Below are 26,514 nucleotides of genomic sequence, written 5' to 3'. Positions count from 1 at the left end.
TATTGAATCTTACAATTCTAATCAAGATATATTGACGGCCTGATTGATAACGATTCATACCAACAAACTGAGGACTTGAGAAATACTCTAAATTAGTATGCGCGAGTGAGCCGAAATTTGTATATTTCTGCGTCATCATCACGTTTTGTTCTTATCTTCTTCTTTTTTTTTTTAATTTTGGCGAGCGAGCGCAGCGAGCGAGCCGAAAATGTTTACATTTCAGCTTACAAAACATGGAATTCAGAATTCTTGTGTGAACACAATAAACATTGTTATTTGTCCGCGTCATCATCATGTTTTGTTTTTATCTTGTTTGATTTGGTTTTCTGGCGCCCCCCCTTCTCCCTTCCCCCCCCCCCCCCACCCCGTCCGGGCGTGGTTTTTTTTTTGGTCCTCCTTCTTCTTCTTATTTTTTCGTTCTTTTTCTTTTTCTTCTTCTTTTTTTTTTTCCGTTTTTTCGTTTTTGGCGCCCCCAAGGAGTGGCGCCCGGGGCACGTGCCCCCCTTGCCCCCCCCCCCACCCTAGATACGCCACTGGGTATGCGTGTATTGTAGAATGATATTTCATTGTTATTTATTCATTCAGAAATACCACAAGACATGGATTATAAAGAATCCAATGATTTCAACTGGTTTAAAAAAGGTAGAGGACATGCAGATGGTTACGTGAAAACTGAAGGGAATATACAAAACAAAACCACCACCAAAAAAAAATCATACGGGGATCAAGAAATTACTATTAGTCACAGACGACAACACGAATCGACACGCAATCATTTATTTACTTGTATGTGTCATCTCTTAGTGTAAATAAGTTCTATCTTGCCTGTATGTATAATGTAGCTTACATTTTTACACTTGAATCTTTCAAGTTTCAAACGCTCCCGCTTTTGTCTAGAAGCGGTTGGAACCAGGAACATGTCCCCTGAAGAGACAATTCTTTTATTCGCGGAATCGATTTTCACTCGTCCACTGCACTCATCGTTGACTGGGCGTTGGTAGCTTCCAACCGGCGCGGCCTTGATTCATTCTTTTCTTCACATCTTCATCGGTTAGTCACGGCAACTTCATTATGTGTGTGTGAAGGAACACCACTACCATGCAACGGTGATGCGAACGTTAGGGCACGGTACAATGAACATACGGGATTCACCCAACCTGCGCGTGCACGTTATTTTTAACGGTAAATGCGATCGTCAACAGAGATAAACCACTTCGTTCCCATTCATTCATCTTCTTAGATGTTTTAGCTCTCGTCATCTCATCATAAGGTAAATTTTGCGATCCTTCATCATTTGCCATTACTTTGATGTAATCGGATATGTTCTGCCTAGCTATTCGATATTTTAGTTGTCAGTTAGCGAGAAGGGATTGGTTGGGGAAGAAAATTAGCGAGCTTGGAGTGATACGGATACGGGTACGGTGATGGGGGTGGAGGGATGGATGCTGGAGTGCACGGTCGCGGTACCGCCTACCTGGTCCGTGGGCTCTTGGGCGAGTGAACTTCAATGGTGTTGTCTGCTTGCTAACGGCATCTGTTGCACAATGTGAACGTGTGCACCTGTTGAACTCATCTCGTATTTATATGGGAATGAATGAGTAAATTTGTTGCTACCTTTCCACTCGAGGTGATATTTGAATTTTCGACCCTGACCTATGCTGTCAAATCATGCACACACATAGGCTACCATTTGAAACTATGATTCGGCCTATCATGATAAAAATAAAATTTTAGCATCATTAAAATTTATTTCAATGATTATTTTATATTTTGTTTGGTGTGAATCAGTGTTTTTTTTTTTTGGAGAAATACAAGTTTGTGTGTTCTGTAATCTTGGATGCATGTTTCTGTGATTTAATGTAATTTGATTATTAAGATGATTTTTAATTCACAGTTGTTTTGTAGCAGTTAAATACATGTACAGTGTTGTTTACTTTTCTTTTAATGGCTTTCTGCCACAACTATATGAGATGCATTGTGCTCAATGGATATATTGAATTCATTTTTTTTTTCAACTTGATTAGAGGAGATAGTTACTGTATAATTTGTTTAATTGGTTTGCATAGAGCATACTAAGAATCTATAGCTTATCATCGAGAAATGCATTGACACAGATAATTTAATACCCAATACCTGCATGTAGGCTTGATTACAAACTAATGAATATCAACAGGCCTATATTTGACCATGTGTAGGGATAAATACTTGCTCGGCCAGATCAATTAAGAGAAGTACATTATTTGTTTGCATCAAGAATGTAGATCAGTGTGCTTTCTCTCATGGATGGTGTCGAATATGTGCTAACATAACTGTTTCTTTAATCTAATTTTACAGCCTGCAAATTTCAGCTGAAAAGTTTGTTGACGCCATGGATGAGTGCACTGTAAAAGCCACCTGTCGAAGCGATACTTAAAAACCCAAAGGAGCTTGTCATTTCTGTGATAGCTGCGACGTCCGGTCACCAATTCTGTCTTGACTGCGATCTGTTCCAAAAGCACTACAGACGAGAGAGGAGGATTTGGAGAACACATCGCCTGGAGTCTGGAGGGAAACGCTCTGCACAGCTCAGGCCAGCGGGCGGAACAGCCCAACTACGGAGTATCTGCTTTTGACATTACCAGGAAACGTTTCTTGCATGCTGAAGTGGGCCCATCAGGGGGGCAAGGGGAGCGAGACGGAGGACATGAATCGGATGTCATTTCAAGTATCGGGAAAGTGAGTATTCCAGACACAGATTTTTCTGTCATGCATTTGCCTTGCTGCCGTCATTCCAAAAGGCCGAATGAATTTTTGCTCACAGCCACAGTCATATCTAAAGAGGAACTTGACATACATATATATGTTTCCAAAATGTTTAAGCTGCAGTAACAGGGGTGCCACCAGCTTTTTTCAAAGGGGGGGGGGGATGCATTTATATACTGGTTCCACTTCTGGTTTTCATCAGCTAACAAGCAAAAAAAAAAAAAAATTGAAGGAAAAAAAAAAGACCTCTTACCCGCGCGCATGCGAGTAAAACTTTTTTTGAAGGGTCTGAAGGGGGGTTGCATTTGCACCAACATAGACCCCTTTATTCAAAATCATCATGTGCACAGAATTAATGTATTCATTTTTTTTTATTATTCATGTCGTACTGTTTTACTTTGTTTTACCCTGATGGTGTTATTCTCATTATTTTCACTTGATTAGAAACTGAGGCCAGAAATTCTCTGTTTTCATGGCCCCTGATCTTCTTATTCCTTCAATTAACTCTTATCTGTGATGCAGAACCACAGAACTTTCCATTGATTTCTGTCTAGAAGAACATCTCAGGGTAAAAAATTGACAGCATCATACTTAACCTTTTCCTGAACAGTGACTCATGACTCTTTCTTGTCATTTTCAATTCCCATCCACCTGTTTATGTGACATGAGAGGAGAGCAGCGTTTACATTTGTGCACAAAGACACGCCCCTTTCCATTGTTTGTTGTTGCTGGCCGTGAACTTAATATGGCAGAGTCACAAGAAGAGAACAGAAAAGAAGAAGAGATTATTAGAAAACCAGATCTTGAGAGTATAAGTACATTGAGGTATCAAAGGCATCATTTAAATGCACACAGTAATCTTGCATTTATGAAAATATTAAATGTTTTTGAGCAAAATTTTATTGTGCACACAGTAAAGATATTCTAGAAAGTCCAAGAGGAATAACAAAAGATTGGAAGGCAAAACTTTGGTCCAAAAAGATTTCATCTAAATTTGAGTGACACGTATAGGTTTCTTCTAAAAAATAATATTTTTCCCTGAGCACTCCAGGTAAATAGGAAGTTCTCAGATTATGTTTGTTTGGATATATTTCTGAAGTCTTTCATCACACTTTCAACATTGGCACTTTGAATTATTCAAAATACCGATTTCACACCACATATATTTTAAATTGTTTGTAAATGCCTTGGCACAGAGACTAGATGATGTACGTACAAGTGTGCATGACAGTAATTTCTTTACATCAGATGAATATGCTCAATATCACTCTATTTGACACAGGCAGAGAAAATTGAACAAGTAAACAAATCATTTGTATTCTATTGCATTCTCCAGAGCACAATGATAAAAGTTAGTTTTTTGCAGAGAGACTGCATAGCACAGAGCTACTGGCCCATAAACACTTTATGTAGCTAACATGAATAATTGCGTTATGTACAGTACACTCTTTAATGATCTCTTTGCCTGAGGTAAACGGGCAAAGTCTGAAAATGTAATTTGCGAGGCTGTTTTTATTCTCTCTTTTTGTTTGATTCAAAGTTCATCTCATAGAGCGAGCCTGTACACAAGTCAATTGACACATGACCTTCTGCTCATTGTATGCTGGAGTTTTCATTTGTAGCAAAGTTTGGCTAATGTGTAGGCCATCTGTGTTCGCGAGGGCGTTACCTACGGGGAATTCCAAGACGCATTCTCCCTGCTGGGACCGCTGAGGTCTGATTTTCTATCACCTCATCTTCAGCTCTCATACACCTGTGTTTCAAACATTTGTGAGGCTCAGGGAATATTTTGTGGAGTTAGATATATTATGATTTATGTATTCTGGTTTGTATTTCATACAAGCAGTTTCAGTGATCTACTGAAAATGAATCAGAATAGACAATGCGAATTGAAGACTGCGAAAGAAAGTCCCTCATTACAACACTATATTTCTGCATTCATGAGCAAGTTTATGGAAAATGATACACTTGTATAGTCTAATTACCTACAGGGCCGTGAGTCTGTGACAGTTTTTCACCACAACATCAGAATAAGATTTAGATGAATATTTGATTAAATCACATGACCACATCACACATTCTTCATTGATATGTTGCTTGTTCAACTGCAACCTGAAAAGACAATCAACAATGGTACTGGTCCTAGTTTGATAAAAAAAACCAAAACTATTTAAACCAATGAGTGTTGCTAGAATCAGGACAACATCTGAAAATGTATCATTCCAAGATCATCGCTAATGACTGGACTTTATAGTTAATTCTATAATGTGAGAGTGTGTTTTCTTTTCTTTCTTTTTTCTTCCACAAGAAAAGGTTTGTGTGTCATTTTGTTTTAGATGATAAGAATTTTTCTTTGTTTTACTTTACTTTTATGCCTTCTTGAATCTGTAGTTTCTAAAATTCCCCTATATTTTCTTGCAATTTGGGTGAAATGGGCAAGCTCAGAGACACTGGAGCAGTACTTAAGCATGCATGAGTAAAAGTCAACAGTAGGCCTGCTTGTTGGCATGTTACTGTAACAGGGAGACACAAAGGTATTGATGTAAATTGTATCTAGCAAGATGGCACAATAATGAAAGCATGAACATTTCACAAAAATATGAAAACCCTCATCTGGAGCATCAGTTCTAACCAAGTTACACAACTCTTAAGATCTCTTTGTTCCTCCCTCAATAATAAGCAGTGCTTTGGTCTATGATCAGTTATTGGAAGTGTGCACTAGGCATGACTCTTTCCTCTTTATTCACAGAGCTGACAATGACACCATCAATAGATTTTCAGTGTCTATATTTAATGAGAGTATGCACACCAAGACTGTACATGCTGTATCCTCAAGCAGTGTAGAGTTAAGTCCATTGTTACACAAGGTCACTCAAACGTACAATGCGTGTACTGTTTACATTAATTATCTCCTCTTTGTTGACTAAAGTGAACAAGTGACTGAGCTGCCTCAATGAGATGATCTAATCAAATTCCCAGGCTGATCAAGCAGGAAATTTTCTGTATTTTCACCATTTTTTTTCAGTTGTTTTTAATTGATTTCCCTGCTATCATTGTAAGGGACTTGTTTGCCATAAATTTTATTCTTGTTCTTGCTTCATTTGTAAAGCGAAAAGGATGAGATATGTAATAATTTCTCAGAATACATTGTACTCTGAAAGATATTCTTATTGTTGCCTGAAGTGACACCATGCAGCTGTAGTCAAATTTATGCAACTTTTTGGGCCCATTTTTTTTTTTTTTGGTCTTCATACATTATCGTTTCATCATCACTACCATCATTCTCATCATCATCATTATCATCAAATTATTATCAATTCATTATTATCAGCATTATGATCACTATCACTATGATCATAAGCAGCATTGTATCCTCATCAAAGAGAGACTCTCACAACAATACATGAATGTATATATGCAGAGGAATTTGCATTCCATTTCATGTTTGTGGTTTTCATCTGTACCTGATACTGTAAAACATGATATATTCGCGGCATGAATTTTTCGCGAATTGGAGCCGACGGCGTTTTTTGCGGCATGAAATTTTTGCGAAATGCCACTGGCATTCAATGCATATAGTGTAGACAAGAATATTCACGTGCATTTTAATTTCGCGAATCTTGGCGCTCGCGAAATTCGTGAAATTAAAATGCACGCGAACATTCCTCGTTTTACAGTATTCTGGAGTTGGTTATGTATCCAGAAGGATGCCACGTTTTATGTTCAATGTTGTTTTTACTTAAAATGATGATAAACATCACTAGTCACTGACATCAACATCATAACATATCACACAGAAACAATAGTATGCTTATCTTGTACTCATATTTCAAGGGAACCGTGACATGCTATGCATCCACAAATCATGTTCTCAGTGTTCTTCTAAACCAGAAGGGATAATTTACCAGTTTTTGTTGATTACTATGCTTTGTTTACTGCTTGGCATGCAAGCTAGAGTTCTTATTTTGCCAATTAGCTCAGATGTCTGGTAACAAGCTGACAATGAATGAAGCTTACCTAATCTCCCTAATCCCTATTATGACAACATGGTCTTCCTTTTGAACTGAAGCACAGTACAATGCTACACATGAGTGGGCTTGCTAATCTGCGAGTAATCCAAGTTTGAATGGATTATTGAGTTCCAAAGCTTGTAAAGTTAAGCAGGTTTTCCTAGGCACATGAAGAAGTTACAATGGGTATCCTAGGCTATGAGAAGATATCATGAAAATCCAGAGAGCTGAAGTGAAGAGTCAATATCAGTTGTCATTTATTTTTGTCTTGTTTATTCAAATTTCTACAAAACCAAGTAATTGTGATGATTCCCCAACATAATTATTTGTATACAGCTGCCTAAAATGAAGTTGTAGAGGTAAAAGAGATGAAATTTCAACTGAATAAGCCAAACAAATATTGTGTGAAAATCAAAACAACACCGAAAACAGGTGTTCAGTTCCAATAATTGTTACGATCTTCCCTTTGTGTATAGTTACCGCATTATTCTGGAACAGATGATCAAATCATAAAAGGCGTTTATTTCTGTTATGACTTCCCCTTTCCTGTGATGCATTGTAAATATACAGCCCCAACATGAGTCATCTTCACTGTGTCTGTATTTCCACTCACTGAAAATAGAGCAAAGTTAGGTTGGTGTCCTAAATATTGGGCAAGTTATTTTATACTAGCAACCATCATGTTCTGGTAGATAATAGTATTAATGCAGCTATAGCTAAAGATAAAGGACAAAAAGGAAGAAAAAAAAAAGACACTCAATCTTTATTTCAATGAAACAGCTGTAGGAGCAGACTAGTATCAGAGCCATAGCAACCACCAGGTAACCGTCTCCAAGCACCACCACAGTACTAACAGGGGATTTTGGTGCCCTGATGCTCTGTTTTGTCCAGAAGGCTGCAGGTGTCGAGAAGATCTGCATTTATGATTTTCAAAGTGTACATGATACAATGGAAGCACACACACATGCATTAATAATATGTTGCGAGATATTTGCCATTATTTTTTTCGTAGCGCTACTGCATACACTGCATAGTGTTTGCCAGAGCAGTGTTAGGAGATATGAGCCTAGATATATTATACCATTGAAATCCATGATCAGGAGTCACGTCTGTAGATTCCCACAACATTGCTGGCATTTAATTCATTTTTTTAATGCCTTGTTTAGGTTTCATTTTTGCCTAGGAGGACTCTCAGTATACACTCTTGTCGAAGATAGTGTTTAATAACACAATGCAAGAAATTCAATCGATTAAACATTTGAATAGGAATATAGATTACTGGAAATGCATGCCTTGAAATGTCGTAACTGTATAATTTTTTTTTTTTTTTGATAGAGTGAGTAATCAATCATAATGGTTTCAGTTATTACCATAATTGCTCTATATGTGAATGCCTGGATGTCAGGGAATTAGTAATTGATGTACACTGATGGATTTCCTGTCTTGAGAGCCATTAATCTTGCATAATTATCGCAAGCTCATGTAAGGTTCAGTGTAGCGTGTTGCGACAGAGTATTTTAGATGGAATAAACCTTCAATGAAGGGAACATACACTGTAGTAAAGCAGTTGACTGCCTACATGTAACTCTATAACCCTAGCATTACCAGTCACTGCAATACTGTGTGCATCGTTGATGGGAACTATCGGTTGCCGGGCCTGAGAGGCTTAAGTGGGATAGTGATTGGCAGGCAGGATGTTGCCATGGATACACTCATACTCTCAGACTTAAAAACTTTTTTTTTTTAATTCAATCCGATTCAATTCAGATCAAATTCTATTTCCAACATCACATATTCTTTCAGATACAACAATAAACAACATATCAATGTAATGCAAAATATGAAACATAAAGTGGAAAAAAAACCCAGAATAATACATTGTATGAAAATGTTTGTTCAAAATCATTATGTTTTTTGGAAAGAGAGGCCCACATAAAAGACAAATCTTGTAGAGAATGAATTAGAGTGACAAAAGAAAAAAAAAGGAGTGGAAGCAAGTATGCTTAAAATGTTCATCACGGCTATTGACAACTTTGATTTATCAGTGGATCACTTTGATTTCTTCTTTTCAAAATCAAAGTTAATGAGATGACCCCTCCCCCCCCCCCCAAAAAAAAAAGAAGAAAGTGCCAAGTACACATTCATATGCCAAAAAGAGTATATGATTTTGTATGATTTTTCTATTGCATGCTTTGCAGTTTGTTTAGAACTGTTATGTTGCATATGATTATGATGTGAAAGTTTTTGTGATGCAGCTGTAGTGCTCAAAAGAAAGATAGTTTTTGAGGTTTGGATTATTGTATCACTTAAACTTGGTAGTGGTAATAGTCTTTCAATATAGTACGATCATGTCACCCCCCCCCCCCCCCCCCCCCCCCCCATGTAATATTATGAGAGCCTCTTACAGAAATAGTTTTGATGTGAAAGGGTTTACAAGGATGTGTTATCCATTTTCATTGATATTTAGTTTCAATACATGTACATCTACATGTATCTAAAATGCTCTCAAGCAGATGTGCTGACCACAAAAGAAGGCATAAAAAACTATAGCTAGGTTAATAAACAGAAGGAAAAAACATATGTTCAGTGCCACTGTGTTGGAGAAATATATTTCAAGTATGTACTCATCCATGTATCTTCAGAATGTTTCTCCTTGTATCAAGAATGGAAATACTCCTCAAAAACAGTCGTTGAATCACCAATGGTGTGTTCATACTTTCAGTTTCTGATTAAAACTTCCAATTGAACATGTCCTTCATATAACATTCAGAAAAAAAAACTATAACAACTACACAAAGCAGTGTTTATCACTGTTCTTCATGTACACTTGTACATGGTGGTTAAGTGTTTTATTGTTGGTATCAGTTCTTCAGTATTCATAAAGAATATCTTGTACCTATTGAGAAAAGAGAACAGAAGGTGAAACCAAGATGCTTGCTTGTAGTGACCTGGATTGTAGTTTGGACAAAGAAACAAGACACAATGGGGCGTACGTGCATAACAATGGCACAAAGTGGGCGGAGGGTCCTACCCAAACACAGGAGTCTCTTTGTAGAGACATGGACAGGTCCTTGTCTAGCGATAGAATTTACATCTCTTTGCCCAGACTCTATAGACCACATTGAGTCTTTCTCTCTCTCTTTCCTTTTTCTTCCTAGTAGACAAAAAAAAAAAAAATCATGTAATACCAGTAGTAATTGACCACTTTTTAGCATCCTGACATACTTCATGCAGTACTACATGCCTTTATCATCTAAGTTGTTTTTGTCAGCATGAAAGTGTAGTCAAGGCTTGTCTGACTTAGCAACACTAACAACCTGTAGCTATCACTGAGTGCAACTTTTTAAAGATAATTTAAGGGGAGAGAAAGAGGGTAAAGTTCACCACCTCTGGACTAAAATCATTGACGCAAGAATGGAATCGAAAGTGTTGATGGGTGTTAACTCTTTGTGCCATATTCGCACGTCTGACTCGGTCAACGGCGCGCCAACTTCGCATATTCTGCTCAAACGCACAAAATGGCTCAAATCTTGGTCACCAGGCAAAAGTTACACCGATGAAAATATGTTTAGTGTACACTCATATTGCTTTGCAGTATTAGTAGACTGATATGGAGTGGCTGTGATAGCTGTTCACAATACCTCACTAACTGTGCCAAAGGGCCACCGTAAAAGTGGACATTTTCGCGGTGGGGAAATTTTTGTGCATTTCTCGCGACCAGGAATCAGTGCAAAAATAAAAACATTATAAATGCAAATATTTGTGCATGCATGCCATGTGTTCCACTAATAACTAAATGTCTTGATTCCGTGAAATTAAAAGCACACATAATTCATCTTACCCTGCCGAGTGAAAAAAAAAAAAAATAGCCACTTTTACAGTATCCTGTGTTATAAAAGAATCATTGTTTTTGGTATGAAAATCAGCCTCAGTGTGTTGCAAATCTTGTACCTTTCATCACAATCAGTTGTGGTAAATATTACTGCCATATATGATAAACTTCAAACTCCAGCTCAAGCCATACTGTATCTCAACACAGACAGGAATCGAACGAGTTTCTTCTACTTGGCCAGTTGCCATGTAAACCAGTGTACTCCACTGAGACCAATTAACCCCCACTATGATCAAGAGGAAGACATAATTCAAAGTCTATCTCCTGTGTGTGTTTGCCGTGTGTGAGTATGTGAGCAGGGAAGTGGGAACCTCCCTGATGTGAGCATCTCCTTGATGTGAGCATGTAACCATAAAACATCATGTACCAGAGATAAAGATCTCATAGTTTTTTGTAATTATTATTATCATTTTTTAGTGTGATTTCTGTGTCTACCATCCTTGAGCAAGAGTGAGAAAACCCAAACCTGTCGTTACTGTGGCTTTTTCAATGATATATCCATATGTGGAATTCATAGAAACGCGCTCTTATAGTATTTGAGTAAATATTTGACTGGAGTGCAACAGGCTGCCATGAAGGCCTGTTTGGTAACATTCTTCCTGGAAAATTTGTGTGCGGAAAGTTAGTGTATGGAGAGTGAACCTTTTTCGTATGCACACTAAGATACGTGTACAGCAGAATTCTCTATTGGCTTGAATTATTGCTCAGGAGTGGGATAAATTGCATGTGATGTGTCAGGGCAAGATGTTGCCATGGATAAATATTACTCTTCTTCGTGCTGAAAAGAGAAAGTCGATGCGTCTTCAGCGAGGGAGGGAGCGATGCTATTCCATCCCAATTGGATGACTCATCGCGCGAGGGGAAAAAATAATATTAGGGCCTCCAAAGTCAATGGCACTGGGAGGGGATGGTATTCGTTTTATTATGGTTACAGCCTTCGGGGCTTTGTGTTAGCGGCAGACATCCTCTTGTGTCAATTGGTTCGCCATGGAACAGGTGGGCGTGGACAAAAGGCTGAACAGGATATAATGAAAAGGCACACAGCTCTGATTTTATTTGATATAAGTGCTGGTCACTGTGCAATGTGAGGCTGAAGTGTCATGCATAGTAAACAGCTGTAAAGTGTAATACAATGTAAATGGAAGGATGATTTATAACTATACAAGAAGACTAGGCCTATATATACACATAAGTGTGTGTTTACATGCAAATTATGTTTAGTAATTATACAAATACAAAGGGAGAGAGAGAGAGAGAGAGAGCCAGGTTGATAAATGAATATGATATTAAAATTAGAACAAGTTAGTATTAAAAACCATGTTGGGAGTCCTACATGTGTATGTTACATGTCTTTGATTAAAAAATGGTATTACAGTTTCAATATACTGTAACATTTTTCAATTCTTAGTGGAATATTTAGGTGATAACCTTTACAGAATGAAGGTGATCTATAGCCATGCCCATGGAATACATTGTTTTAAATCCAATTTTGCACATGTTTTGTTTTTTGTGTGTGTATGTATGTATATATGTTTTTAATATGTTCTTCTTGTGCTATATATATGTGTGATTTCAGTCAAAATAATTTTTCTTATTTCTTTGAAATGTTTCCTCCTAGCCACCATAAAGCATGTAAATTTAAGATTTATCTTTTGAAAGAACAATTACATGGATGTAAACAGTATTTTGTTTATGAATTCAATCAATTTCATATATTTCGTTATATTCCTGACAATCAAGCACCAGCCAATGCGCAGTGCAAAAGATGACGTGATATGTGGTACATATGTACATGTGAGGAACTTTCCTGTGGTTGATATCAGGTATACACAGTACATATTCTGGTAGGCAGTACATTCTTTAAACCACTTGGGAGTAACTTCCAAGAAAATTACAACTTTTTCCAGAACCATCAGGCATGTGTGGTATGGCAAGTATTATGTATTTAAAAGACTTGTCAGTCCCATTAAACCATGAAGTTGCACCAGTATGCATGTTTTCCCAGAACATGTAAACACATATACACATTGTAAACACTCTCACACAAAACACACACCTACTTGTCCTACACACACAGGCCCACAATCTTACAAACACACGATATAAACATAAACACACACACCATATTTTGTGTGTGTGTGTGTGTGTGTGTGTGTATACAAATCACTGCTTACCAAGCAAATCACAAACTGTCACTGTACCAGCCTTTTGGTAGGAAATGAAATAAAGATGTTTATGATCATGCTGACCTTATTTTTATTGCTTTTATCACTCTCATGAAACCCTGCAGACTCCAAATTCAGTAATCATGAAATCTGAGAGAAGAGGCAATATGACCTCTACCAGAGCTCATAGATAATATTTCTTTATCTTATTTAATTGCATTTTTTTATAAAGGCCACTTCCCACTCTACAAACACATTAGTTTCTCCAGAGAGTAAGTCATAATAAACCCTTTGTACTTTGCACAATCAAGTGACATTACCAATTGTTGTATGAGTGTATTGGCATACTAATAGAGTATAATACTATGAACACTAGAGGGCCTACTACCAGAAATTCCTGTTTCACCATGCAAGGCATGGGTGCCATTACAAAAAGGTCTAAAGCGTGAGCAGACGACAAGGCATCTGCGTATAAAACTGATGGGAGCTCCAGCATTTGGTGGACATTTTTCATACAATCACTCATCATGCCCATACCTAGGTGGAAAAAGAAATGCTGACCCTGGGCATCTGAGAATGTGCGGACCTACATTGTATTGTTGGAAGTTGCATAATGGGATTAAAAAAAAATGATGGGTTTGTCACATGCCATTCACACACATCCCTCAGGGCAAATGAATTATTGCGTGAGAGTTTTAAACAAAATGAACAAAGCAGGATAGATTATTTCATAACGATGTGCGTCACGAGAGATAATTGTTTTTGAGTGTCTGTAAGAATTAATGGTTTTCACATTGCATTGCTAAAATCGATTTCCAAAAACAGTTAATTGTGTGTGTGTGTGTGTGTGTGTGTGTGTGTGTGTGTGTGTGTGTGTGTTTACTGAAAAATGAAAGCCTGTGTGAATGCATCTGAAATATTTCATACAGGTTTCATAGTTTTAGACAGAAAGTGTAAGTGCAAGTGCACTTTCCCATCATTTGTGATATGTACCACACTGTTGTACATATAATTCATTCTTTCATGGTAATTGGTATTGACCGTAAATATAATATGATAATTTCATGATTCTGCCCTCACCCAGCATTGCGAACCTGCCAATTGATACCCTGTCATGGAAACCGCTTGAAAACCACCAGCTGAAATTGGTAGCAGCTCCGCCGTGGGCGTGTTGCAGGGATCATGTTTGCTATATATTTGAATGATCATGTGACTAATAGAGTGTATTTGTACACAAAACGTGTACATGTACCTGACACAATCTATCAATTGTGGTATTGTGCCATGGTATCAAGCAGTATTAAGATCTCAATCTATTGATGCAAGGATTTGGTATTCAAGCTGGACCACTTTACACAAAAATTACTCCTAGACCAATTGAGACCAAGCACAGTAGTTCCATACTGTTGGGATAGTGGAAAAGCTTAGTTACCTCCGCCAAGGGAGGAGGTTATGTTTTCGTTAACGTTGGTTTGTTCGTTAGTTAGTTTGTCCGTGTGCAAAATAACTCAAAAAGTAGTGAACGGATTGGGATGAAACTTGCAGGAAAGGTTGAGAATGACACAAGTACCAAACGATTAACTTTTGGTAGTGATCCAAGAATTTTGGGGGAATTTATGAAGGATTTGTGATATTTTGGCAGGTAGGGTCAATGAACTTGGGAGTTCAGGCTGCGCGTATTTGAGGTTTGTCTGCGCGCATTTGAGGTTTGCCTGCGCGCACTAAAGTGCGTACTTAAGTTTCTGCTGGGGTGAGGCGCGCCGTGCAGCTGAGTGTTTATGACGTAACAAAGGCTTCTATATTGGGAAATCTGGCAACTTTCAGCACACAAAGCTATAAGTACGTATGGGTGGAAATCACTGATATCTCTACGGAAGAACAACATCAGAGGTGAAAATGATTTGCATGCTTGGCGGAGGTCTGCGCTCTCAGAGTGCTTTTCTAGTTTGGTATGTGAAGCAGCCAGTGTAATCCTATTCATGCTCCGTCACACACATTTGCATTCACACTGCATTGTATACATCGTTTTGTACACTTTAGGTTGTAATTGACAGTCTGTGTATACATGATACAAGTGCTCTCTTTGTGTAGTGGGCTCACAGAGGGGCCTAATGTCGCGGTACAGCTGTACGAGCGAAAGGCGGTGTTAACTGTTAATGCAATATGCGGCCACTGGAATAGGAAGTATTAAAATTATATCAAACTGCTGCTAACTGTTGTCAGTGGTCCTTTTTTGTTCGGCTTTGTTTTTGGTCTTACACTTGACTCTATTGTGAGTCTAGATACACATGGTTATAAATGTGTGAAATTACTTGTCCCTTTGAGTTAAAAGCAGTTTACTGCTCAAAATTAGTCATTTCAAGTTTGCTTGATCTTGAGAAATAAGTGCATTTTGTTCCCTTTTGCATCAAAACAGGTATTAAAATGTTTGTGAAATAAGACTGATGCAGAGAAAGAGTGCAATGGTTGCTTTTGATTACTTTGATGAAGTGGACAATTGTTACAAGATCATATGTGATTTTAACCTGTTGAAGATGGTCTTAATTTGCTGTCTGAGCATGCTTTTCCCGTAGACACCTGCCTGAGTATACTCGGGACTTGTCCTCAACGGGTTAATGTGTGGCAACATGATTGTTTTTCATGTCAATGATTTTGCCTCATTCTCTGAAAGGAAAAAAAAAGAAGTTATAATCACAATGTTGGCCAACTGTAAATACATAACTGTGTCTACATATACTTGTCCTTGCCCAAATAGGATTTCCAATTGCCCTGATCTCTTTCGTGTGGAAAGCCTTGCAGATAAGCACTGGTATATTATGTTTCACTTCTATCCGAAACCTCCTATTCTTAATGTTCTAATTCCCGATGCATTATGTCAGGCTCCAACGCTAAGTCTAATTCCTGGTTCTGTATTCTTACCATGATTGATGAATATCAATCTCACTATCCTGGTCAGTGAATTATGACAAAGTCCCTTAATGGGTACAACAACTTTGAACAAGATTTGTCAACAACAGATAAAATGATTTAGAGCGGAAGTCCTTAGATTATGCTGGATGGGTGCTGACTGACGCCCCTCTACTGGAGAGAGAGCTACCAGTTAATTGAGCTAAAATCACTGTCTGTGTACTTTACCGTCACCCTCTACTGACCAGCGGAGTACAGGGAGGTATGTCAGATATCCCCGAACACACCGCAACAAACTTTGCATTCAACAGCAAAAAACTGATGTATTCCTATTGTTCCTCATCCCCTTGTCCTTTTTATCCCAGTGGAAGTGAATTACGGGGGCGCTTTGCTATGCAGCACCAATCAAGAAAAAAAAAGGGAGAAGAGAAATAGAGGGCAAAAAAAGAATGACTGCTTATATGCACACCACGTCAAATCACTTAAAAGGCTTGAGCTTTTGTGTTGATGTGGGGTGCGTTGAGCTACCTGAAAGCCCCACCTATAGTGAAGTGATGGTGGCAGTAGAACAGTAAAGTAAACTCTGCAGCATTTTTCTTACGAAGGCACTTTTCAAACTGAGGTGAGACTCTGAGAGCGGAAAGTATACACACATGCTGCTTTTTTTTCAAGTTGTAACAAAGTGTCCATCCTGATGAGCATTTTCTACCAAAAAGTTGACTGTGAGAGGAGAAATTGGACCAATTGGAATGCTTGGATATAACTTTGGAGAGTTACCCGTCTACTGCCCGGCTCAAAGATGTTTATAGGATGCTGCAGGTAAAGTGTGTTTTTCTTTGGGTTTCAGCACTCACTGGTAGTATGCCCTGAATGGACAAAAGAGTGTGCTCCCATTGTTGGGTGGGTCCCAAAGGGGGAGGGGGAGGGGATACCAGAGAGGCTGCTGGGTTAATGAGGCGGGCAGGAAATCAATGATATTCATTTTTTGTTTCATAACGAGCAATTCCAGTGTACTTTAGTATATGACATGTTGAGGTTTTCTTCTGGTATGATGTCAAAGAAGTAAAGCCATCAAAATCTTCAAAATAAATTTGTGGATGCTGTTTAACATTGGCTTGATTTGTTTTTGACATCTGTCACTCACAGCTATCATTCTCCGTGATCAATGTAATGGGTGAAACTTTGTCATCTCAATGCTTCATTATTTGCATAATATTAATAGAGGTTGTTGTGGTGTTTTGTATTATGTGTTGTCTTTGAAATTATGTTGTTGAAAGTGTGTATTGTATTTGTCTAATTATCTGTGACAGTAGCACATATTGGATCATCTGGGTGTTATTAGAGTTAGACAATGCACATACTGTTTCTACTTTAATTGGAAGGATGATAAATATCATGTGACCCTCTGTCACTACTGTTTCCTTTGCATGTCGGGCAAATATGTTAAATATCCAGCATCAAATGCAGCACAAGGGACTGAGTGCACTCTGGTCAGTAAGACTTATATTTTTAAGCTCAATGTTTGGACAGCACTGAATTGTTGGTCCTGAATAGATCACCGTGAGAGTTGCGTTACTAGTAACGTATTAAGTCTTTATATAGTCTTCAGTTCCACTGTTTCGCCAACATTGCTCAAGACATTTTTAGGAATTTGCTCGTACTGAGTTCCAAAGCTTGTCGATCATCTTTGGATCAATAGCTTTATAGTTGAGCAAACCAGCAACTGTGAAACTCATGAAACTTGGTACATACCGGTACCTGGTATTTATGCATGTTCTACCTGACAGTGATTCTCTTGGGGATTTTAGGGTCAAAGTTCATAGGTCAAAGGCCAGGTTAGAATGCTAACATTTTACTATTTAATACTGAAATTTCACTTTCTCTCTCAATATCTTTGAAATTACTCAATGCATAGACTCATAAAAGGGTAAAAAATCCAGTAAAAATCCTCAAATCCCCAATACCTGCTCTCTTTAAAAACAATAGGCTGTATAGCCATTCATCCAGTGATCCCTAGTTCAAGGAAAGTGAACATTCGACATATACTAGTAATAGTATGTGACAAGCATGTCAATTTAATATTTTGCCAAGTATATGAAACTGTCATCACACTGCATAGACCTATTGGGAGAACCATGTATTATGGCTGAGGCATACCAGTTGCCATGTGTCTTTTTGATACACATCATTGACCTGAAGATGTAGGAAAGCAAAATGGTACCTTATACTGGCCATTACTAGTTGTTACTGTTAGCCTCAACGAGGTTCCACTGCATATCATAACCATAGTCATGAAATACAGTGTTTGTATGCATATATACTGGCATTCACATACTTTGTGAGGGAAACCATACTGGTGTTGGAAAATACTTTATCTTAATTTTTATTTTTCAGGCAATAAAAATGGTATAACCGTTGATGACAAAACGTAGTGCTACAACTGGAACCAGTGGGAAGAGACTCCAAGTTGTATTATCTCCAATGGGCATAGAATAAAAAATTGCCAAATTTCATTAATTTTCCTCGACATTATGAATATCACATGTCCATATGTGACTGCCAGGAGGCTGTAAAACTTTTACAGGAGGCTCTAAAAAAAAATCCCTACGATGTTACATTGTACTTCTGGTTTCTGTAGTGGACCTTTATTGTGTCATGGAATAGCAAGTGGTCAGTGCCTGTATCCATCCATTTATTAGCTGAGGTCAGTGGCAAAGGGACTACTACCCTACTGCACTGGTTACGGTACTCTTGGGACTCATTAACATTCTCTCAGATGAGGGACACTTGATCCTGCAGTGGAGAGAAGATTAATATATTATTTCTATTGAGTGTCGTCTGTCTAGCCTCAGTGCTTCCCTTGTCTATGGTACAAACACACACACACACACACACACACACACACACACACACACACACACACACAAACACACACACTCAAACAGTTTTATACCCCATTCATACTGGGAGATATCTCGCTTCAGGTCCGCTCCCAAAGAGAGCTAACTCTTAATATGAAAGGTCAAGAAAAATACAATAGCCCAAGCTGAAGTGTAAACCTGCTCTCAGAGGTAGTTCAAGTCCGCTTGAGCCCTTGAGGCCCAAGTTAACATCAGTATTAAATAGTATCTTGATTATTAGCTAGAGCTAAAGTCATTGACTCCTGAACTGAAAGTATCATGTAGGCCCTATTCTGCTTGCGGGTTAAAAAATGGCAGTATAAAACTCGTATATCCCAAGCTAAATTATCTCGCATCAGGAGCAAGAGTCATGCACAGTATAAAAAGGGGGTATTAGAGCCCTTTCAGATTGGCAAAAGAAATTGTTTTCAAACTTGTCTAGAAACGTAAATCATAAATTAAATGCAAACATGAATCATGTTTCTCCAAGAATGCCTTTTTAAAGGGAAGATAAACCCTAAGAGCAATGTGGATTGAGTGAAAGCAGCAACATTAGTAGAACGCATCAGTGAAAGTTTGAAGAAAATCGGACAATCCATGCAAAAGTTATGAATTTTTAAAGTTTCGGTGTTGGAACCGCTGGATGAGGAGACTACAAGAAGTTATGACGTATGAGTGGACAACAATTCAAAGAAAATATAAAGAAAATTCTACAAAAATCCATTTTTCATGAAAATTACGAATTCCGTCAACTTGACACTGGCATATGTTAAGGGTAGCAATCATTTCCCCTGCTTTCTGAAAGCGGTTAGTCAAGTGCTCTTTCATAATGCTAGAAAAATGAATTTTTGTTGAATTTCCTTTATATTTTCTTTGTATTGTTGTCCTCTCATACGTCATAACCTCTAGTAGTCTCCTCATCCAGCGGTTCCAACACCAAAACTTTAAAAATTCATAACTTTTGCATCAATTGTCCGATTCTCCTCAAACTTTCACGGATGTGTTCTACTAATGTTGCTGCTTTCACTCAATCCACATTGCTCTTTCGGTTTACCTTCCCTTTAAATTATGTTTGGTCTGTCACAGTTTGAGGTATCCTCCAATCATTTTTTTTTTTTTTGTTGCTACCAGTACTTCTAGATGGCCTGATTCAGACCAGTTTTTACATCTATCAAATTACCACTCAATTGAGGTGGCTAAACTTAACTTGTCCTGTAATCACTTTTGGCATGATGTTTGTGAATGTTGTATGAAAAAGCTGTTATTTTTTCAAACATATATTTTTGTGAATGAGTAGGTCACAGACATTTTTGCGAGATGTTGTTTTCGTGATTTCACACTGAGACGACTGTATATACTAAGTGCACAATTGATGCCTGTCCATTCCCCCACTGAGTGCCTCAGGTGGCAATATTTTCGTGTGTTGCTAACTTTTCAGCCCAGCAGTGATTCGCGAATTTCATGAAAATTGAACCCTTGTAAAATAAGGTTGAAGAGTAAGATAGTAGTCTTGTGTGTAAACACATAAGAAGTTGTGTGTCTTATTTCGGCAAGCTGTGGAGGTTGTGATGCAGCTGTTGTATGTGGAATGTTTGCCAGTATGATAGCAGACGGTTAGAAGATTCATTTCAATGTTCACAAATGGATTTCAAATATGAGATATTAACGAGTATGTGCAAGTGTGAAACTCTCCTCTCTCTCTTCCCCCCCTTCCCTTTCCTCTCTCTCACAGACACACACAGACACGCAAACACACACACACACACACACACACACACACACACACACACAAAGTGGCCAGCAAACCAAAGCTATCTAGTGTTGTGCATGGCCCTAGGCAAGTAAAAAAATCCTGTGTAAAGTGAGAAGCATTTGTAAATGCAAAGAGATTTTATCAGCTGGAAGTGGGTTGACATGATATAGATTTTGAAGCTATTTTTTCTCTCTCTTTTTTTTTTTTTTTTTTCATGGAGGCCAAAGGAAGCTGGGAAAGGCGAGATAGAAGCTTTAAAATCAACATCATGATAATGGTATTCAGATTTTCTCCTCATATTACAATGTGATAATATCTTCTAGTATGCATGAAACAGTCAACAAACTTGATATTAAGGCAAACCATGCGTATACAATTGAAGAGTTTGTTCGCAAAAACCGATATGTCCATTTTTGAAGATTTTGAAGTAAGGTCTCTGTCATAAAGTACAAAATAATACCTTTTAAATGATATATTGGTCACTACCTATAAAGGTACATCTTTGAAGTTATGGTCAAAAGAAGCAAAAATTTTCTTATTATTGTCTTTATTTTGCCTGACCTTTAATCACAAATATCTCCATTTGGCAAATATGGACTTATCGGTTTTTGCGAACAAAATCTTCAATTGTATTGCATTTGTTTGTGTCAGAAGTTTATTTGATCATTCAATCTTTTCTGTAATCTGTTGCTAGGACATTTGCATGATTTTGTGGAAAGTATGCAGTATGTCACTCTGAACAGTAGCCATGTGTTTTGAGAAACTGTACAATGTGACTCTTTGATAAACGTCGAAGGCCTATACCCCTTTTATACCAGTTAATAACCTGTTCCGTAAGACATGAAACTCTCATTCATTTCTACTTCAGTGTGAATTTTCCATCTTCGTCCTGGACGGAAAAGGTGACGAAGGCTGATGACTTTCACAGGCATAAAGATACATGTATGACCAACCAAACATCAGCAAGCATGGATAGTGAAGAATAAGATTGCATATCAGTCCCATTCACACACAAAAGTTAATTCATTTATTTAATTTGAATCGCAATGCAGAAATCAGTTTTATTTGCCACCGTTCACACACCCCCCCCCCCCCCCCCGAAAAAAAAGATAATTTTGATAAAAGCATGGATCTGGAGTGGGACCCCAAGCACCATAATGTGTAGTATCGACTTCGCAAATTTGGACTCTTTTGATATATTTATGTTCCCGTTGCTAATAAACCTGTTTGCATCAAGTCAAGTGATGATATAATCCTGAGAAGTGGAGAAAAAAAATTCCAGACCAATAGCTCTCAGCTGATGCTGAGGTCAAAAGTTCACACACTTATAATTCATGCGTAAACTTCCTGAAAATTCTTACGGAAAGTCATCAACTGATAGAATCGGTCGGGACTCTCTTTTTTTTTCCTCCAGTTCGCGAGATTGCGCCATCACTTGACTTGACGTGTAGGTCCTATAGGTTCAGCAGCTCCAATAGAGATACAGAAAAAGTCCAGAATCTAGACTACCTATTGCGCACTATTGTGCAGACCCAATGGGGCACGTTGCACCGTGACATTGATAAATGTGTTTGTATTTTGTGCATGTGTGTTATGTGCATGCACCATGTGAAGCAAAGTATCATGAGATTTTGAGAGAAAGAATTGAGTGGGTTGATATTATACAAATGATGCACAGGATAGAGTGCGTTAGTGTAGGCGTAGTGCACTCGAGGGTATTTACAATTGTGAAACATGCACGAGGCGAAGCCGAGTGCATGTTGCACTACATTGTAAATACCCGAGAGTGAGCTACGCCTACACTAACGCCACGAAATAATCCTGTGCATCATTTGTTTTATAAAATGGGTCGAAAATTCGAAAACTAACATCATTTTTCAGCGTTTTTCACGTACCTTTGTGGGTCAAGACGTCCGAAGATGTTCGTCCCGAACTTTTACGCACGTCGCACTCGCGGAAGTCCCGCACATACAGTATAAGTATAATGGGGGGTTGGGTTTCCGGACACCCGCATGAAAACTTACTTATTTTACATAGAATATGCACCCTTTACCTTAAAGACTTGATATAGACTCCTCATATAGGCCTACTAGACAACATACTCTGAAAACGGCGTGAGAATTAACCTGCTAAATCGTTGGATTTGCTCTTCAAAGTGACTCCATGTACGCGTCCGGTCCCATAACGCTTGGTCTACTGTACTGTACAAAGTGTACGTATAGTACGGTACAGTATACGTACGTACGCCACTATATGTTATGCACAAGGGAAGACAGGCCGGCCGGCCAGCAGCCCGAACTAGAAGTTGTTTACAGGATTGACAGCGCGTACGCGTATGCATGCAATTCATCAAAGGAGCCGCCGCGCGCACAGACGATCGGCAATCTACCATAGGATTACAGGCAGTGCAATTGTACTGAAGTAAAGGAAGGAGGTGTGTCTCATTTCAGCGCTTCCTATTGGCTACATTCTTGAACCCATTTTATAATTGCGTTTAACTACCACGCAGATTACAATAGTTTATGATTTGTTCTGTTTCCACACTCAAGAGTGAATGGTTGCAAAAATAAATGTTTTGAAAACCTTCAATATCTGTTGTGTGTGAATTGGACTAACAGTAGACATTTTCAGGCTGGAGTCTCATGATAAACCACCAGTTTGTAAGATTATGGAGTTACTCATGAGATAACTGGGACAACATTTTTGCATTGTAAAGGTTGATTAGTGTTTCTCCCATTCTGTGTTTCAGTACGAATTGACTGGAAAGCCTTTCTAACATGTAGAAATCCAACAACCCACATACACCTTTTTAGCATTTCCCAGTGGTACAGGCGACTCCCATTAAAACGGAGTCCTCAAGAACGGCAGTTTTGCTTCATTATACATCAAAGGTTAATTACAGTTGAGCTATAGAATTACACAAAGATTATTGCATAGACAATAATTTGTGGTGCTGGATTTTACTTTGTTGTAGCAAGAGTTTCATTACAACTGTATTTGTTGTAACAGGAGTGCACTATACAGGGGTTGTAGAAGTCACCATGCTATAAAATGAAGCAACAGGGATGATAAGGAGACGTTTCTAGGAAGCTTATCAAAGTTCTCATGTCATCAGCAATGTATCTACGTGATAAGCGACAATACATGTTATGCCAGTGATGGACATCTTTTATGGATTGTCCTAGCCTGGTATGCAAATATAGGTCTACATTAACATTTTGTCCCACTACAGGATTGGGCGATAGGAATGTGAGGCCTTGAAAAATGTTTGCTCACTTTTAGGTTGAATTCTGACCTAAATGAATTATTTCAGTCTTACTCGTGTGGATGGTTTAATATCAGTCTGTTTTTAAAAGTTCTGTGATATGACATGGTTAAACTCACCCCAGAGAATATAGGGCCTAAGTAATGGCATCATAAAAACAGTTTAAATCAGGTGTTCAAGCAGGAATCTGTTTTCTGAGACAAATGCAGTCAAATGTGCCTTTCTGCAAGCCACATGACAATTCATCAGTAAATGGAATGCTTACGGAAAGGTCATTTCATTTCTAAAGGTAGTAGGCACCTAATCCTTAATTGTAAAGCTTCATAGAGGTCACTCTTTGTTTGTTTGTTTGTTTGTTTGAGAGTAAAAATAAAATCCTGATGCTGTGCTTTTTTCCAAGCTCTTTGTTTAATAAAGGGAGATTAACTGATTAACTATTCTGGTCTAAACTAATCTCAGAAGAAAGTGTGGCAAAGTGACAGAGGGATATATTCCATCTGGTAATTTGCTGTGATAAAAATTTTAGGAAACAATCACTTTTTAAACTTAGAGTATCATAAGTGTTTAATAGAGAGATGACTTCAATTTCTCTCTGTTCAATCATTAATCTCTTCTTCCATTTCTCTCCAAAAGTAACATGTTTTGCACAACAGATATTTTGAAAGAGGTAGCGCAGTGTTCAGAAGTACTGTATCTTTCATTTTGTTTGTGCAAAGCTATATTAGTGAGAGGAAAATGAATGTTCCTGATTCTTGTATTCCCAAACAAGCAATCTTATTACCGGCTTTTAAGGAGACTTTTGTGTGGGTGCAAGCTGAAAATTCACCAGAATTATGAAATGTGTAGGGAATGAAATTTAAAAGGTCAAGCACACTCTGTAACTGGCACAAAGTTGAAGATACAATTTATAATCATATTTCCCTTGTTATTTTTTTTATATACCTGAGTTGATGGCCTCTTTATTTCTAACTATTCAGAAAGGAAAAAAAAAAACCCCAGTGACTTCAAAGGGGAAGGGGCATTCATCCCCTGGTAGCATTTCCTAGTATAGGCCTATCCAATATTTGCTTTACAGTTAGCAATCTGATCTAGGGTAATGCTCGGCCAGGGATACAGAAGTAAGTAATGGAAAAAAAAAAAGATGAAAAGATCCGACCAGCTTACAGTGTCCACTATGTTTGTGATGCTACTGGCTAGCTGTCAGTCTCAACATGCTATCAGTCCAATGAATCTATGCAATGTCACACTCACATGGACATGCACATGTTTTTATACAATGTTTGCTTTTCAGCAAGTGTTTACATTTTAGCAGTGGTCAATTGACCCTCTGTCACTATTGGACTTTATTGATTGCCAGATTATTCCCCTGTTCATTGAGAGAAGCATGCTGTAAAAGCCTTTAATGGTTGCATTTTATTGTAGCCCGGTCAAACATTAAATGTAAGCAAGCAGAATATTTTGATAATGCTGTAAAGGTAGGTAGGCCTACTCATGAAATTCCCTTTCTAATTATTCATGAACTTTAACTGTGATGAAGCAAATTTTAATCTCTAATTCAAAGACTTCTAATGACGTACTAAAGTGCTTGTCAGACTAGCGTACTCAAGCATTAATGTCCAGTTTTAATAACTCAGAATTAGCAAATGAACACTTGATTTACTTTATATGAATGACACTACAGTGTGTGTTTTATCATTTTACTAACAGTATCATGCAGCCTCTTATACTAAAAGACACTGTCACAAAATCACTCATTTGTTGTAGGCTGCTGAAAAATTTGGAACTAATTGCTTCTAAATGATCAGGACAAAAAAAATTAATCATATGTGAGTATCCAGAAATAAAAAGGAAGCAACAGTGGGAATACACTGGGATATTTGTAACTTTTGTTGACACAAGCGTTAGGAGGCTGAATACCTGTATTGTACTCATCCATGTCAAAGTCACGTCAAACAAACAAGCGTCATTATTAAAGAGCTCTTGTTGGATGGTCCCACTTCTTTGGAGGCAGAAAATATTGTCATTATGCTAGCTAAAAATGCATTCATTACAAGTAATAATGGTGATGATGATAGGAAAAATCATTCACAACTTAAAACAGCAATTACAACAACAGATACATTTCAGTTGATTATATTTGCTGCTCTGCAGGACATAATCAAATGAAGTATGAATGGGATACATCACAAGGAAATCGACATTGTTGTCCCCGCCGAACGAGTTCGAGCAGGGGACTATGAAACGGGCTCCGTACGTGTGTGTGTCCGTGTGTCCGTCCGTCTGTCCGTCCGTCCGTCCGTGTGTCCGTGTGTCCGTGTGTCCGTGTGTGCGTCCGTGTGTGATCAAAATCTTCAATTTGCTACTTCTCTGTCATTTATGAGCCAATTTTGATTCTGTTTGCTTTATATGATAGCACTACATGGGAGCTTTGAAACTTCTACACAGAATTTCAGTCGTGACCTTTGACCTTGACCTTTGACCTATATTGTACATTTTGCTACAAAATGCTACTCCTTCGCCATTTCTAACCCGATTTCGATTCCGTTTGCTTTATGTGATGGCACTAGGTGAGGGCTTCAAAACTTCTACACAGAATTTTGACCTTTGACTTCTTTGACCTTTGACCTTGATTTTTTGACCTATATTGTACATTTTGCTACAAAATGCTACTCCTTCGCCATTTCTAACCCGATTTCGATTCCGTTTGCTTTATGTGATGGCACTAGGTGAGGGCTTCAAAACTTCTACACAGAATTTTGACCTTTGACTTCTTTGACCTTTGACCTTGATTTTTGACCTATATTGTACATTTTGCTACGAAATGCTACTCCTTCGCCATTTTTAACCCGATTTCGATTCCGTTTGCTTTATATGATGGCA

At 38.1% G+C, this 26,514-nt stretch overlaps 1 protein-coding gene across 6 annotated transcripts in view; it reads left to right on the top strand.

Annotated features, from left to right (window-relative positions):
- The first annotated feature begins 1,066 nt into the window (after positions 1 to 1,066).
- The window catches only part of LOC139729986 (uncharacterized), an 86,849-nt gene continuing 61,401 nt past the window's right edge, over positions 1,067 to 26,514 (top strand). For all 6 annotated transcript variants that reach the window (XM_071640908.1, XM_071640905.1, XM_071640906.1 and 3 more), the window contains exons 1-2: positions 1,067 to 1,270; positions 2,335 to 2,715. In XM_071640908.1, coding sequence (XP_071497009.1) covers positions 2,636 to 2,715 — 80 coding nt within the window. In that variant the 5' untranslated portion in view covers positions 1,067 to 1,270; positions 2,335 to 2,635. The remainder of the gene's footprint in view (positions 1,271 to 2,334; positions 2,716 to 26,514) is intronic.

The sequence above is a fragment of the Diadema antillarum genome, unplaced genomic scaffold, assembly GCF_040938485.1.
Source record: "Diadema antillarum isolate AM-2024a unplaced genomic scaffold, OU_Dant_1.0 seq00000284_RagTag, whole genome shotgun sequence".
In the NCBI taxonomy this organism is placed as follows: domain Eukaryota; kingdom Metazoa; phylum Echinodermata; class Echinoidea; order Diadematoida; family Diadematidae; genus Diadema; species Diadema antillarum.
Note: the sequence above shows the minus strand (reverse complement) of the source record. Positions and strands in the feature narration are given on the sequence as shown.